This window comes from Scyliorhinus canicula, chromosome 23 (assembly GCF_902713615.1).
Source record: "Scyliorhinus canicula chromosome 23, sScyCan1.1, whole genome shotgun sequence".
NCBI lineage: Eukaryota > Metazoa > Chordata > Chondrichthyes > Carcharhiniformes > Scyliorhinidae > Scyliorhinus > Scyliorhinus canicula.
Window position 1 is genome coordinate 18,126,586 of NC_052168.1, and position 16,038 is coordinate 18,142,623.

The 16,038-nt window shown below is 55.5% G+C and overlaps 1 protein-coding gene across 3 annotated transcripts in view; it reads left to right on the plus strand.

The window, feature by feature from the left end:
• Positions 1 to 16,038, plus strand: part of LOC119956444 (protein FAM227A-like) — an 87,983-nt gene that overhangs the window by 26,102 nt on the left and 45,843 nt on the right. For all 3 annotated transcript variants that reach the window (XM_038783689.1, XM_038783688.1, XM_038783691.1), the window contains one exon: positions 12,853 to 12,982. In XM_038783689.1, coding sequence (XP_038639617.1) covers positions 12,853 to 12,982 — 130 coding nt within the window. The remainder of the gene's footprint in view (positions 1 to 12,852; positions 12,983 to 16,038) is intronic.

Here is a 16,038-nt window from a genome sequence, read left to right on the forward strand (position 1 = left end):
ACTGATCGATCCCACTGCCCACAACCATTACACAGACCGATCCCACTGCCCAGACTCATCGCACAGACCGATCCCACTGTCCACACCCATCGTTCAGACAGATCCCACTGTACAGGACCATCGCACAGACCGATCCCACTGCCCAGACGCATCGCACAGACCGATCCCACTGTCCACACCCATCGTTCAGACAGATCCCACTGTCCAGCCCATCACACAGACCGATCCCACTGCCCAGGCCCATCGCACAGACCGATCCCTCTGCCCAGGCCCATCGCACAGACCGATCCCACTGCCCAGTCCCATCGCACAGATCGATCGCTCTGTCAAGACCCATCGCACAGACCGATCCCACTCTGACTCTCCAGCCCCATCGCACAGACTGATCCCACTGTCCAGACCCATCGCACAGACCGATCCCACTGTCTAGACCCATTGCACAGATCGATCCCACTGCCCAGCCCATCGCACAGACCGATCCCACTGCCCAGCCCCATCGCACTGACCGATCCCACTCTGACTGTCCTGCGCCATCGCACAGACCGATCCCACTGCCCAGGCCCATCGCACAGACCGATCCCACTGCCCTCACCCATCGCACAGACAGATCCCACTGCCCAGGCCCATCGCACAGACCGATCCCACTGTCCAGCCCCATCGCACAGACCGATCCCACTGTCCAGACCCATCGCAGAGACCCATCCCACTCTGACTGCCCAGCCCCATCGCACAGACCGATCCCACTGTGCAGCCCCATCGCACAGACCGATCCCACTGTCCAGCCCCATCGCACACAGACCCCACTGCGCAGACCCATCGCACAGACCGATCCCACTCTGACTATCCAGCCGCATCGCACAGCGATCCCACTGCTCAGGCCCATCGCACAGACCGATCCCACTGTCCAGGCCCATCGCACAGACTGATCCCACTGTCCAGACCCATCGCACAGACCGAACCCACTGTCCAGGCCCATCGCACAGTCCGATCCAATCTGTCTAGGCCCATCGCACAGACCGATCCCACTGCCCAGCCCCATCGCACAGACCGATCCCACTGTCCAGCCCCATCCCACGACCGATCCCACTGCCCAGACCCATCGCACTGACCGATCCCACTGACCAGCCCCATCGCACAGACCGATCCCACTGCCCAGACCCATCGCACTGACCGATCCCACTGACCAGCCCCATCGCACAGACCGATCCCACTGTCCAGACCCATCGCACAGACCGATCCCACTACCCATCGCACAGACCGATCCCACTGCCCATACCCATCGCACTGACCGAGTCCCACTGACCAGCCCCATCGCACAGACCGATCCCACTGTCCAGACCCATCGCCCAGACCGATCCCACTACCCATCGCACAGACCGATCCCACTGTCCAGACCCATCGCACAGACCGATCCCACTGCCCATACCCATCGCACAGACCGATCCCACTGCCCAGACCCATCGCACAGACCGATCCGACTGCCCAGACCCATCGCACAGACCGATCCCACCGTCCAGCACCATCGCACAGACCGATCCCACTGCCCAGACCCATCGCACAGACCGATCCCACTGCCCAGACCAATCACACAGACCGATCCCGCTATCCAGACCCATCGCAGAGATCGATCCCAACGCCCACACCCATCGCACAGACCATCGCGCTGACTGCCCAGGCCCATCGCACAGACCGATCCCACTGCCCAGGCCCATCGCACAGACCGATCCCACTGTCCAGACCCATCGCACAGACCGATCCCACTGTCCAGACCCATCGCACAGACCGATCCCACTGTCCAGGCCCATCGCACAGACCGATCCCACTGCCCAGCCCATCGCACAGACCGATCCCACTGCCCAGACCCATCGCACAGACCGATCCCACTGCCCAGACCCATCGCACAGACCGATCCCACTGCCCAGACCATCGCACAGACCGATCCCACTGCCCAGCCCATCGCACAGACCGATCCCACTGCCCAGCCCATCGCACAGACCGATCCACTGCCCAGACCCATCGCACAGACCGATCCCACTGCCCAGACCCATCGCACAGACCGATCCCACTGCCCAGCCCATCGCACAGACCGATCCCACTGCCCAGACCCATCGCACAGACCGATCCCACTGCCAGCCCATCGCACAGACCGATCCCACTGCCCAGACCCATCGCACAGACCGATCCCACTGCCCAGCCCATCGCACAGACCGATCCCACTGCCCAGACCCATCGCACAGACCGATCCCACTGCCCAGCCCCATCGCACAGACCGATCCCACTGCCCAGCCCCATCGCACAGACCGATCCCACTGTCCAGCCCCATCGCACAGACCGATCCCACTGTCCAGACCATCGCTCAGACCGAGCGCACTCTGACTGCCCAGCCCCATCGCACAGACCGATCCCACAGTCCATCGCCATCGCACAGACCGATCCCACTGCCCAGACCCATCGCACAGACCGAGCGCACTCTGACTGCCCAGCCCCATCGCACAGACCGATCCCACAGTCCATCGCCATCGCACAGACCGATCCCACAGTCCATCGCCATCGCACAGACCGATCCCACTGTCCAGCCCCATCGCACAGTCCGATCCCACTGCCCAGACCAATCACACAGACCGATCCCACTGTCCACACACATCGTACAGACAGATCCCACTGTCCAGACCCATCGCACAGACCGATCCCACCGTCCAGCCCCATCGCACAGACCGACCCCACTGTCCAGGCCTATCGCACAGACTGATCCCACTGCCCAGCACCATCGCACAGACCGATCCCACTGCCCAGGCCCATCGCACAGACCGATCCCACTGTCCAGTCCCATCGCACAGACCGATCCCACTGTCCAGCCCCATCGCACAGACCGATCCCAATGTCCAGGCCCATCGCACAGACTGATCCCACTGCCCAGGCCCATTGCACAGACCGATCCCACTGCCCAGGCCCATCGCACAGACCGATCCCACTCTGACTGTACAGACCCATCGCACAGACCGATCCCACTCTGACTGCCCAGCCCCATCGCACAGACCGATCCCACTCTGACTGCTCAGACCCGTCGCACAGACCGATCACTGCCCAGCCCCATCGCACAGACCGATCCCACTGTCCAGCCCCATCGCACAGACCGATCCCACTGTCCAGCCCCATCGCACAGACCGATCCCACTGTCCAGCCCCATCGCACAGACCGATCCCACTGCCCAGACCCATCGCACAGAGCGATCCGACTGTCCACACCCATCGCACAGATCGATCCCACTGTCCTGACCCATCGCACAGACCGATCCCACTGCCCAGGCCCATCGCACAGACCGATCCCACTGCCCAGACCCATCGCACAGACCGATCCCACTGCCAGACCCATCGCACAGACCGATCCCACTGTCCAGACCCATCGCACAGACCGATCCACTGTCCAGACCCATCGCACAGACCGATCCCACTGTCCAGACCCATCGCACAGACCGATCCCACTGCCCAGGCCCATCGCACAGACCGATCCCACTGCCAGGACCCATCGCACAGACCGATCCCACTGTCCAGACCCATCGCACAGACCGATCCCACTGCCCAGCCCCATCGCACAGACCGATCCCACTGCCCAGGCCCATCGCACAGACCGATCCCACTGCCCAGCCCATCGCACAGACCGATCCCTACTGTCCAGACCCATCGCACAGACCGATCCCACTGTCCAGACCCATCGCACAGACCGATCCCACTGCCCAGACCCATCGCACAGACCGATCCCACTGCCCAGACCCATCGCACAGACCGATCCCACTGTCCAGCCCCATCGCCCAGACTGGTCCCACTGCCCAGACCCATCGCACAGTCCGATCCCACTGCCCAGCCCCATCGCACAGTCCGATCCCACTGTCCAGACCCATTGCACAGACCGATCCCACTGCCCAAACACATCGCACAGACCGATCACACACTGACTATCCAGCCCCATCGCACAGCGCGATCCCACTGTCCTCACCCATCGCACAGACCGATCCCAATGTCCAGGCCCATCACACAGACCAATCCCACTGTCCAGCCCCATCGCACAGACCAAACCCACTGCCCAAACTCAGCGCACAGACCGATCCCACTGCCCAGACCCATCGCACAGACCGATCCCACTGCCCAGCCCCATCGCACAGACCGATCCCACAGTCCATCGCCATCGCACAGACCGATCCACTGCCCAGAGCCATCGCACAAACCGATCCCACTGCCCAGGCCCATCGCACAGACCGATCCCACTGCCCAGGCCCATCGCACAGACCGATCCCACTGCCCAGAGCCATCGCACAAACCGATCCCACTACCCAGGCCCATCGCACAGACCGATCCCACTGCCCAGACCCATCGCACAGACCGATCCCAATGCCCAGACCAATCACACAGACCGATCCCACTGCCCAGGCCCATCGCACAGACCGATCCCACTGTCCACACATATCGCACAGACCGATCCCACTGCCCAGACCAATCGCACAGACCGATCCCACTGCTCAGACCCAAGGCACAGACCGATCCCACTGTCCTGACCCATCGCACAGACCGATCCCACTGCCCAGACCCATCGCACAGACCGATCCCACTGCTCAGACCCAAGGCACAGACCGATCCCACTGCCCAGACCCATCGCACAGACCGATCCCACTGCCCAGACCCATCGCACAGACCGATCCCACTCTGACTGCCCAGCCCCATCGCACAGTCCGATCCCACTGCCCAGCCCCATCGCACAGTCCGATCCCACTGTCCAGACCCATTGCACAGACCGATCCCACTGCCCAAACACATCGCACAGACCGAGCACACACTGACTATCCAGCCCCATCGCACAGAGCGATCCCACTGTCCTCACCCATCGCACAGACCGATCCCACTGCCCAGAACCATCGCACAGACCGAACCCACTGCCCAGACTCAGCGCACAGACCGATCCCACTTTCCAGGCCCATCGCACAGACCGATCCCACTGTCCAGCCCCATCGCACAGACCGATCCCACTGCCCAGACCCATCGCACAGACCGATCCCACTGCCCTGGCGCATCGTACAGACTGATCCCACTGCCCAGGCCCATCGCACAGACTGATCCCACTGTCCAGACCCATCGCACAGACCGAGCGCACTCTGACTGCCCAGCCCCATCGCACAGACCGATCCCACAGTCCATCGCCATCGCACAGACCGATCCCACTGTCCAGCCCCATCGCACAGAACGATCCCACTGTCCTCACCCATCGCACAGACCGATCCCACTGCCCAGAACCATCGCACAGACCGAACCCACTGCCCAGACTCAGCGCACAGACCGATCCCACTATCCAGGCCCATCGCACAGACCGATCCCACTGCCCAGACCCATTGCACTGACCAATCCCACTGCCCAGACCCATCGCACAGTCCGATCCCACTGCCCAGACCAATCACACAGACCGATCCCACTGTCCACACACATCGTACAGACAGATCCCACTGTCCAGACCCATCGCACAGACCGATCCCACTGTCCAGCCCCATCGCACAGACCGATCCCACTGTCCAGGCCCATCGCACAGACCGATCCCACTGCCCAGCACCATCGCACAGACCGATCCCACTGCCCAGGCCATCGCACAGACCGATCCCACTGCCCAGCACCATCGCACAGACCGATCCCACTGTCCAGACCCATCGCACAGACCGATCCCACTGCCCAGCCCCGTCACACAGACCGATCCCACTGTTTAGCCCCATCGCACAGACCGATCCCACTGTCCAGCCCATCGCACAGACCGATCCCACTGCCCAGACCCATCGCACAGACCGATCCCACTATCCAGACCCATCGCACAGACCGATCCCACTATCCAGACCCATCGCACAGACCGATCCCACTGCCCAGACCCATCGCACAGACCGATCCCACTGTCCAGCCCCATCGCACAGACCGATCCCACTGTCCAGGCCCATCGCACAGTCCGATCCCACTGCCCAGACCCATCGCACAGACCGATCCCACTGTCCAGTCCCATCGCACAGACCGATCCCACTGCCCAGACCCATCGCACAGACCGATCCCACTGTCCAGTCCCATCGAACAGACCGATCCCACTGTCCAGGCCCATCGCACAGACCGATCCCAATGTCCACATTCATCGCACAGACCGATCCCACTGCCCAGGCCCATCGCACAGACCCACTCCCCAGGCCCATCGCATAGACCGATCTCACTGTCCAGACCCATCGCACAGACCGATCCCACTGCCCAGGCGCATCGTACAGACTGATCCCACTGCCCAGGCCCATCGCACAGACTGATCCCACTGTCCAGACCCATCGCACAGACCGATCCCACTGCCCAGACCCATCGCACAGACCGATCCCACTGTCCAGACCCATCGCACAGACCGATCCCACTGCCCAGACACATCGCACAGACACGATCCACTGCTTCCAGCACCCATCGCACAGACCGATCCCACTATCCGGCCCATCGCAGCAGTACCGATCCCACTTGCCCAGACCCATCGCACAGACCGATCCCACTGCCCAGCCCCATCGCACAGACCGATCCCACTGTCCAGACCCATCGCACAGACCGCTCCCACTGCCCAGACCCATCGCACAGACCGATCCCACTGGCCAGAGCCATCGCACAGACCGATCCCACTGCCCAGGCCCCATCGCACAGACCTATCCCACTGCCCAGGCCCATCGAACAGACGATCCCACTGTCCAGCCCATCGCCACAGACCGATCCCCTGCCCAGGCCCATCGCACAAGACCGATCCCACTGCCCAGCCCATCGCACAGACCGATCCCACTGTCCAGCCCCATCGCACAGACCGATCCCACTGCCCAGACCCATCGCACAGACCGATCCCACTGTCCCAGACCCATCGCACAGACCGATCCCACTGCCCAGACCCATCGCACAGACCGATCCCACTGTCCAGACCCATCGCACAGACCGATCCCACTGCCCAGACCCATCGCACAGACCGATCCCACTGTCCAGACCATCGCACAGACCGATCCCACTGCCCAGACCATCGCACAGACCGATCCCACTCTGACTCTCCAGCCCCATCGCACAGACCGATCCCACTGCCCAGACCCATCGCACAGACCGATCCCACTGCCCAGACCCATCGCACAGACCGATCCCACTGTCCCAGGCCCATCGCACAGACCTATCCCACTGCCCAGACCCATCGCACAGACCGATCCACTGCCCAGCCCCATCGCACAGACCGATCCCACTGCCCAGCCCCATCGCACAGACCGATCCCACTGCCCAGCACCATCGCACAGACCGAACCCACTGCCCAGACTCAACGCACAGACCGATCCCACTGTCCAGACCCATCGCACAGACCGATCCCACTGCCCAGACCCATCGCACAGACCGATCCCACTGCCCAGCCCCATCGCACAGACCGATCCCACTGCCCAGACCCATCGCACAGACCGATCCCACTGTCCAGGCCCATCACACAGACCGATCCCACTGTCCACACACATCGCACAGACCGATCCGACTGTCCAGGCCCATCGCACAGACCGATCCCACTGTCCAGACCCATCGCACAGACCGATCCCACTGTCCAGGCCCATCGCACAGACGGATCCCACTGTTGGGTTACTTACTGGTATAGGGTGGATACGTTGACTTGAGTAGGGTAATCATTGCTCGGCACAACGTTGAGGGCCGAAGGGCCTGTTCTGTGCTGTACTGTTCTATGTTCTATATGAGGCGCCCAGAATCATAACCGGGTGAAGTAATTATTTTACTTAATGTACTAGGCGGCCCTTTGTGAATTGCGAATTTCTGAATGTGGCCCTTGCACGGAAAAGTTTGCCCACCCCTAGTCCAGACCCATCGCACAGACCGATCCCACTCTGACTGTCCAGCACCATCGCACAGACCGATCCCACTGCCCAGGCCCATCGCACAGACCGATCCCACTGTCCAGCCCCATCGCACAGACCGATCCCACTGTCCAGGCCCATCGCACAGTCCGATCCCACTGCCCAGACCCATCGCACAGACCGATCCCACTGTCCAGGCCCATCGCACAGACGGATCCCACTGTTGGGTTACTTACTGGTATAGGGTGGATATGTTGACTTGAGTAGGGTGATCATTGCTCGGCACAACGTTGAGGGCCGAAGGGCCTGTTCTGTGCTGTACTGTTCTATGTTCTATATGAGGCGCCCAGAATCATAACCGGGTGAAGTAATTATTTTACTTAATGTACTATGCGGCCCTTTGTGAATTGTGAATTTCTGAATGTGGCCCTTGCACGGAAAAGTTTGCCCACCCCTAGTCCAGACCAATCGCACAGACCGATCCCACTGCTCAGACCCATCGCACAGACCAATCTCACTGTCCACACCCATCGTACAGACAGATCCCACAGCCCAGGCCTATCGCACAGACCGATCCCACCGTCCAGCCCCATCGTACAGACCGATCCCACTCTGACTGCCCAGACCCATCGCACAGACCGATCCCACTGCCCAGACCCATCGCACAGACCGATCCCACTGCTCAGACCCATCGCACAGACCGATCCCACTGCCCAGACCCATCGCACAGACCGATCCCACTGTCCAAACACATCGCACAGACCGATCCCACTGTCCAGGCCCATCGCACAGACCGATCCCACTGCCCAGACCCATCGCACTGACCGATCCCACTCTGACAGCCCAGCCCCATCGCACAGACCGATCCCACTGTCCAGACGCATCGCAGAGACCGATCCCACTGCCCAGACCCATCGCACAGACCGATCCCACTCTGACAGCCCAGCCCCATCGCACAGATCGAACCCACTGCCCAGACCCATCGCACAGACCGATCCCACTGTCCAGCCCCATCGCACAGACCGATCCCACTCTGACAGCCCAGCCCCATCGCACAGACCGAACCCACTGCCCAGACCCATCGCACAGACCGATCCCACTGCCCAGACCCATCGCACAGACCGATCCCACTGCCCAGACCCATTGCACAGACCGATCCCACTGTCCAGACCCATCGCACAGACCGATCACACTCTGACTATCCAGCCTCATCGCACAGAGCGATCCCACAGCCCAGACCCATCGCACAGACCGATCCCACTGCCCAGACCCATCGCACAGACCGATTCCACTCTGACTGTCCAGGCCCATCGTACAGACAGATCCCACTGTCCAGGGCCACCGCACAGACCGATCCCACTGCCCAGACCCATCGCACAGACCGATCTCACTCTTTATTAAACAAAAAGAACTAACCATAATACACTACTCCTTCAGCCCGCCCATTTCTTTACAGATGTACACAGCTTTGTAAGGAACCATAAGTTACAATATATATTTGATACTACATTGTTCTCAGTAAGTACACCGCCGATGTAAACCAACTGGCCAACTGAGGTTAGATGCACCAAACTATGAAATCAATTGATAGTTGGCACCCAATGCAACTTCAGTGAGTTTTTCCTCAAATCCCCCCAGATGTGAGGGTTAGGTGGATTGGCCATGCTAAATTGCCCGTAGTGTCCTAATAAAAGCGATGTGTTTGGACAGTGGGATCGGTCTGTGCGATGGGTCTGGGCAGTGGGATCGGTCTGTGCGATGGGTCTGAGCAGTGGGATCGGTCTGTGCGATGGGTCTGGGCAGTGGGATCGGGGGCAGCAGGGGGCAGCAGGGTAGCATGGTGGTTAGCATAAATGCTTCACAGCTCCAGGGTCCCAGGTTCGATTCCCGGCTGGGTCACTGTCTGTGTGGAGTCTGCACGTCCTCCCCCTGTGTGCGTGGGTTTCCTCCGGGTGCTCCGGTTTCCTCCCACAGTCCAAAGATGTGCGGGTTAGGTGGATTGGCCATGCTAAATTGCCCGTAGTGTCCTAATAAAAGTAAGGTTAAGGGGGGGGGGGTTGTTGGGTTACGGGTATAAGGTGGATACGTGGGTTTGAGTAGGGTGATCATGGCTCGGCACAACATTGAGGGCCGAAGGGCCTGTTCTGTGCTGTACTGTTCTATCTAGATGTTTGTCACACTGTGAACCAACTTGTCTCACTGGAACTGCAGCCTCCACATGAGTGTTTACAAACCCCACTCTTGAAGAACAGACTTGGAATCTTCTCCCAAACAACTCTGTCTCTCTCGGATGCCTTCACCAAGGATCCACCTCCAGGAATTCAATCTCTCCTTTTGGTATTCTTGGATTGCTATGTGCATTTAAGCTTCCACACAATCTCTCAGGAACCCAGCCAAGCCAACAGAACACTACTGTTTCACAGGCACTATTAAGATGTCACTCAACTTTGGATTTCCCTTAAATGTCTGACTTCTAGCCTAGTCAACTTCAAATCTGGTTCATGTAGCAGTCTCTTTAACTCAGAGCATTTTCTCTGCTTCTTACTTGAATTCTCCTGAATAGGACCTTGTTCAACTTCTTGTTCTTTGTTCCTTTCATTTAACTGCCTTCCCGAGATATACTTTTGTCCTAACTCCACGGGGCTGTCTTTTGTTCTTTTGGGAAGTCTAATGTTGCTTTGCAGTGACACAGTGGTTAGCACTGCTGCCTGACAGCACCTAGGACCTCCCTATTCTTGGTCAGCTATCCTGGCATTAGCTTACAACTAACTCAAAAGTTTCTTCCTAGTGTGGCCCCGGTTGCTAAGCAACAACCTAGTTTTCTTTTGAGCCTTGTGTGCTTTCACGTTGTAAACCCTTAGTACCATGCATGCATGTAAATCAAACTGAAGTTATTAACTCTTTCAAATACAGATTCACAAAATTAAACTATACCTTATTCTGATACCCACAACTACATATATAAATAATTAAAACTGCCCTTGTTTTCTGACACTGCTCAGGCCCAGCACAGCAGCTGATCCCACGCTGACGTACAGAGCTCTCGTACAGACCAATCCCACTCTGACTGATGGTCAAGACCAATTGCACAGACCAATCCCACTCTGACTGCATAGCCAGGCTGAGGAGCCAGGAGATGAATTATTCCTTTGTGCACCACAACTCAGGCTCGGAAATTGCAAAGAATTCTGCTTTTGGAATTTCCCAAATGTTTGACTGTGTCTGGGTGGGATTTTTCCGTGGGATTTGGGACCCTGAAGACGGGTCCTGATGGCAGTGGAATCGACTCGACAATTCTACCAGAGGCTGCCTCCCATCTCGGAATGGCAGGTAGGCTCAAAACCACAAGCCAGCAGCTTTGAAACCTCCGCAGTGCCACCGGGGAGAGGTGAGACCTCAAACCCCAGAGCCCGAACGGCTCAGTTGGTTGTGCCCGTGGCTCTGACTTGGAAGGCCCCAGGTAATGCACTGCCTGAGAATGAGGTGGAGGCGGGGTCAATTGAGGCACTTGAGGGAATCGGATCATTATCTGAAATGGAAGATCATGCCGGGAAGTAGGCGGGAGACGGCGTTTGGTGAATTGCTCCTTGAGAGAACCAGCACAGACATAATGGGCCAAATGGTCTCCTTCTCATTCTAGGTGAGTTCAAATAAAAGGGGGCCAAGGGTAGAAGGTCCCACTAATTGAGGGGAAAGTCCCCTTGCCTAGTGGCAGTTGCAATTGATTGTTGGGACTGTGAGAGCAGGCTTTCCATGGAATCCCTACAGTGCAGAAGGAGGCCACATTTGGCCCATTGAGTGTGCACGACCCATTGAAATAGGACCCTACCCAGACCCATTCCCCCGTCCTATCCTCGTAACCTCACCTACTCCATACATCTTTGGGCACGAAGGGACAATTTAGTGTGGCCAATATGCCTGCGCATTTTTGGACTGTGGGAGGAAACCGGAGCACCCGGAGGAAACCCACGCAGACACAGGGAGAACGTGCAAACTCAACCCAGACAGTGACCCAAGCCGGGAATCGAACCTGGGACCCTGGAGCTGTGAAGCAGCAGTGCTAATCGCTGTGCTACCGTGCTGCCCACACGGGCAGTTAGCCTCACGTCAGTTATGAGCAAATTGCTGGAAGAGATGATTAGAGATACTCTGTACAGCCAGATGAAGAGAGAGGTATCATTGGAGATCTAATAGAGATCGAACCTTCTCTAAGGCCCCATGGCGCAGGGATCCTGCAGTTAGCCAAGGCTGTCTGACCAAGGTTCTACAAAATAACCAACTCTGATATATAATTGATTAAAACTGAGGGGATTTTCCCTCTCATCATTGCCCCCATCCCCCACTCCCAGCCTGCCCAAAGTAACAAATTGTTGCACACTATCCTGGTACGGAAATCTGTTGAGGGTTTTGTCCACATTCTGAACTGTCCAACCCTGTGGAAAAGGCAAGTGCGTGTTTCGGTCGGTATGTTTCCTGATTGAAGGAAACCAACTATTTCTGATAGGTAAAAGGATCACTGATTTAGCCATTTTGAACTGGGCTTTAATGTATTTACATCAAAATGGCTAAATCAACGATATCATTGATTTAGCCGGTTTCCTTCACTGATCCATCCCTTCTCTTTTTTTTACAGATCCTGTTGGCCGAGGCCAAATTCCGGTGGCAGTTGTGGCCTCCGTGTCCATGATGTTTTTTATTTTTTGCTGTTATTTCTGTTGCCCTCAGGGCAGCACGGAGGCCTAGTGGTTAGCACAGCTGCCTCACGGCGCTGAGGTCCCAGGTTCGGCCCCGGCTCTGGGTCACTGTCCGTGTGGAGTTTGCACATTCTCCCCGTGTCTGCGTGGGTTTCGCCCCCACAACCCAAAAATGTGCAGGCTAGGTGGATTGGCCACACTAAATTGCCCCCTTAATGGGAAAAAATAATTGGGTAATCTAAATTTTTTTTTTTAAAATGTTTTAATTAAAAAAATTTCTGTTGCCCTCAGGAGCTGCCCAGCACCCTCAGTCAGGCCGTGTACGTCAGCTTCTGCTGCAGTTTCCCCCAGTCCTGGATTCAGTTCCACAACGACAATTTCCGATCGGAAGTCTGCAACATTGTGTACCAGTGGTTCGGAGGTAAAGAACATCGCGTGTGGCTGTGCACAGGCTGTGCTGAGTGTGAGATGTTTGGGAGTATGGCGATGGTGAGGGAGTATACAGAGGATGGGGTGCAGGGGTCATCTATTTATTGTAACAAGGTGAAGCAGGCCCAGGGCCTAGTAGTGGATTGAAGATGCAGACTGGGCCTTAAAATAGGTTTTATTCACCCAAACTAATTGTGTCTTTATGTACAATGATGAATACTGTCATGTTAGAGTACCATTACGAAATGGGCGTTTAAGAAATGTACCTTTAAGAAACGCAGCTGCTCATGTTACTGTAGTGATGTCAGAGTGTGGGTGGAGCTGATTCTGCTTTTTAGTTTCAGTTTGAGAACAAGCTTGGGTGTCTGTGCTTTTCAGTGAGCTGCATCTGAAGTAGAGCTATACTGTTGATCTCTGCCATCCAAAGACTATCTATGGATCATTTGGTGAACCCAGACTTGTAAAAGTATTGAATGTAAACCTAATGTGCTCCTGTTTGAAGGTTTGTTAAGTCTTTTGGATGTTAAAAGGACAGCTTACAGGGTTACTTAGTGTTGTAGTCTTTGGGGTTGTATTTGAATTAATGGTTGTTTAGATGTTCATTGTATGTTTTAAAAAAGGCTAACTTTCGTTTATAGAATAAACGTTGTTTTGTTTTAAATAAATACTTGTCCTTTCGTGCTGTACCACATCTGTAGAGTGGGCTGTGTGCTCCCCACACCACAATCTGTTAAAGGTTGTGGGTCAGGTGAACTCCATGATACACTTTGGGGTTCTCTAAACCCTGGCCCATAACAATACCACAGTAATTACTTTCCTGTCCTGCACTTTCCCACTGTTAGGGGCCAGGGTTTAGAAATTCGAAAGTATATTATGAAGTCAACCTGACCTACAACCTTGATGTTGAATGGTGATCGCAAGACCCTTCCCTTCAGGTGTGATTCAACTGTCTTCCCTGACACTTTACTCAAAGCAAGCTTTATTCTAAGAACTTAGTTAACATTTATATAAACACATAGCAAGAATTTTTATCAACTCTTGGTAGCGGCAGTAATCCATGTATAACACTTAATGAATTCCTCCTTAACTGTTCCAATTCAAAATCAAAATCCAATAGACCAAAAACCCCTATTGAAAGGCATGGCCGAGCACACTGTAATCTCACTTGACTAAGACTGAGGTTGGTCCCTGTGATTCTGATCCGGTTTTCAACCAGCGTCTTCAAATTCCTTGCGGAAAGTAATTATATCTCCAAAGCCACCACCAAGGTGATTTTTACCGGAACAGATATTTAAAATGAAAATAGAGAAAGACAGGCCAAAACACTTATTTTCTCTGGCTGCAGTCCACAGCAGTCAAGACTGAAAGCAAAAGTAAACAAACCTCAAAGCCACAGCTCAGCTCCACCCACAAAATGACATCACTGAAGCCATGTGAGGAGACACAAAGCTTTCTTTTTTTTTCTTCTTTTAAAAAAAATTTAGATTACCCAATTATTTTTTCCAATTAAGGGGCAATTTAACATTGGCCAATCCACCTACTCTGCACATTTTTGGGTTGTGGGGGCAAAACCCACACAGACACGGGGAGAATGTGCAAACTCCACACGGACAGTGACCCAGAGCCGGGATCGAACCTGGGACCTCAGCGCCGTGAGGCGGTTGTGCTAACCACTAGGCCACCGTGCTGCCCTGACACAAAGCTTTCTTAAAGGGAAACTCTCATGAAACCCACCCTCGGTTTACCTACTTCTCAAACAAACTATGTTCCAAGCCTTGGAGGGGAGGGGGGGGGCACATGATGGGGATGAATTTAAAGACAATTAAGGTCAACAATTTCCTTAGCTGCCTCTGTTCGTTCATTCTGACATTTTAGATAGCTTCTTACAGTTGTACCCCTATCGTAGATATAGAGTTGCCAATGACAGGTTCCTCTCTCACTCTTGAAACACATTCCAGGGACCAAGTGCTTGAACAATTCCTGTTGTAAGTCTTGATACTCAGGAGAGGACAACCATGTTCTCGTGCTTCTCTCACTGCCTTGCATCCAGTCATATGTGGGCAGCACGGTAGCATGGTGGTTAGCATAAATGCTTCACAGCTCCAGGGTCCCAGGTTCGATTCCCGGCTGGGTCACTGACTGTGCGGAGTCTGCACGTCCTCCCCGTGTGTGCGTGGGTTTCCCCCGGGTGCTCCGGTTTCCTCCCACAGTCCAAAGATGTGCGGGTTAGGTGGATTGGCCATGCTAAATTGCCCGTAGTGTCCTAAAAAGTAAGGTAGGGGGGGGGGGGTTGTTGGGTTACGGGTATAGGGTGGATACGTGGGTTTGAGTAGGGTGATCATTGCTCGGCACAACATCGAGGGCCGAAGGGCCTGTTCTGTGCTGTACTGTTCTATGTTCTATAACTAAACTCAAAATATCTAACTTAAAAAGTGGCACCTGGTTACTAAGCAACAGCTCAGTCCTCCTCCACATTTGTTTGCTTTTCACATTGTAAACTCTCTAAGCGCCAAACTCTCTAAGAGACACGGTGGCACAGTGGTTAGCACTGCTGCCTCACAGCGCCAGTGATCCATTTCAATTCCAGCCTTGGATGACTGTGTAGAGTTTGTACATTCTCCCTGTGTCTGCGTGGGGTCCTCCGGGTGCACCGGTTTCCTCCCACAGTCCAAAGATGCTCGGGTTTGGTGGATTGGCCGTGCTAAATTGCCCCTTAGTGTCCAGGGATGTGCAGGTTAGGTTATGGGGTTGCGGGAGTAGGGAGGGGTGGTTGAGTGAGTAGATATAGGTAGAGTGCTCGTTCGAAGGGTCGGTGCAGAGCTGATGGGCTGAATGGCCTCTTTCTACAGCATAGTGATCTATCATTCTACCATATAGACATAGTCTGAAATTAAACTGAAACCCCCGTACATGCAAACATAATGTTTAACATAAATCTAATTAGAATTTTACCCTTTCTTACACAGAAACACTAAGTTAAACTCTTAAATCTATACCTCATTTCTAATATCCATCAATACCAAGATAGACTACTTAAAACTACCTCTG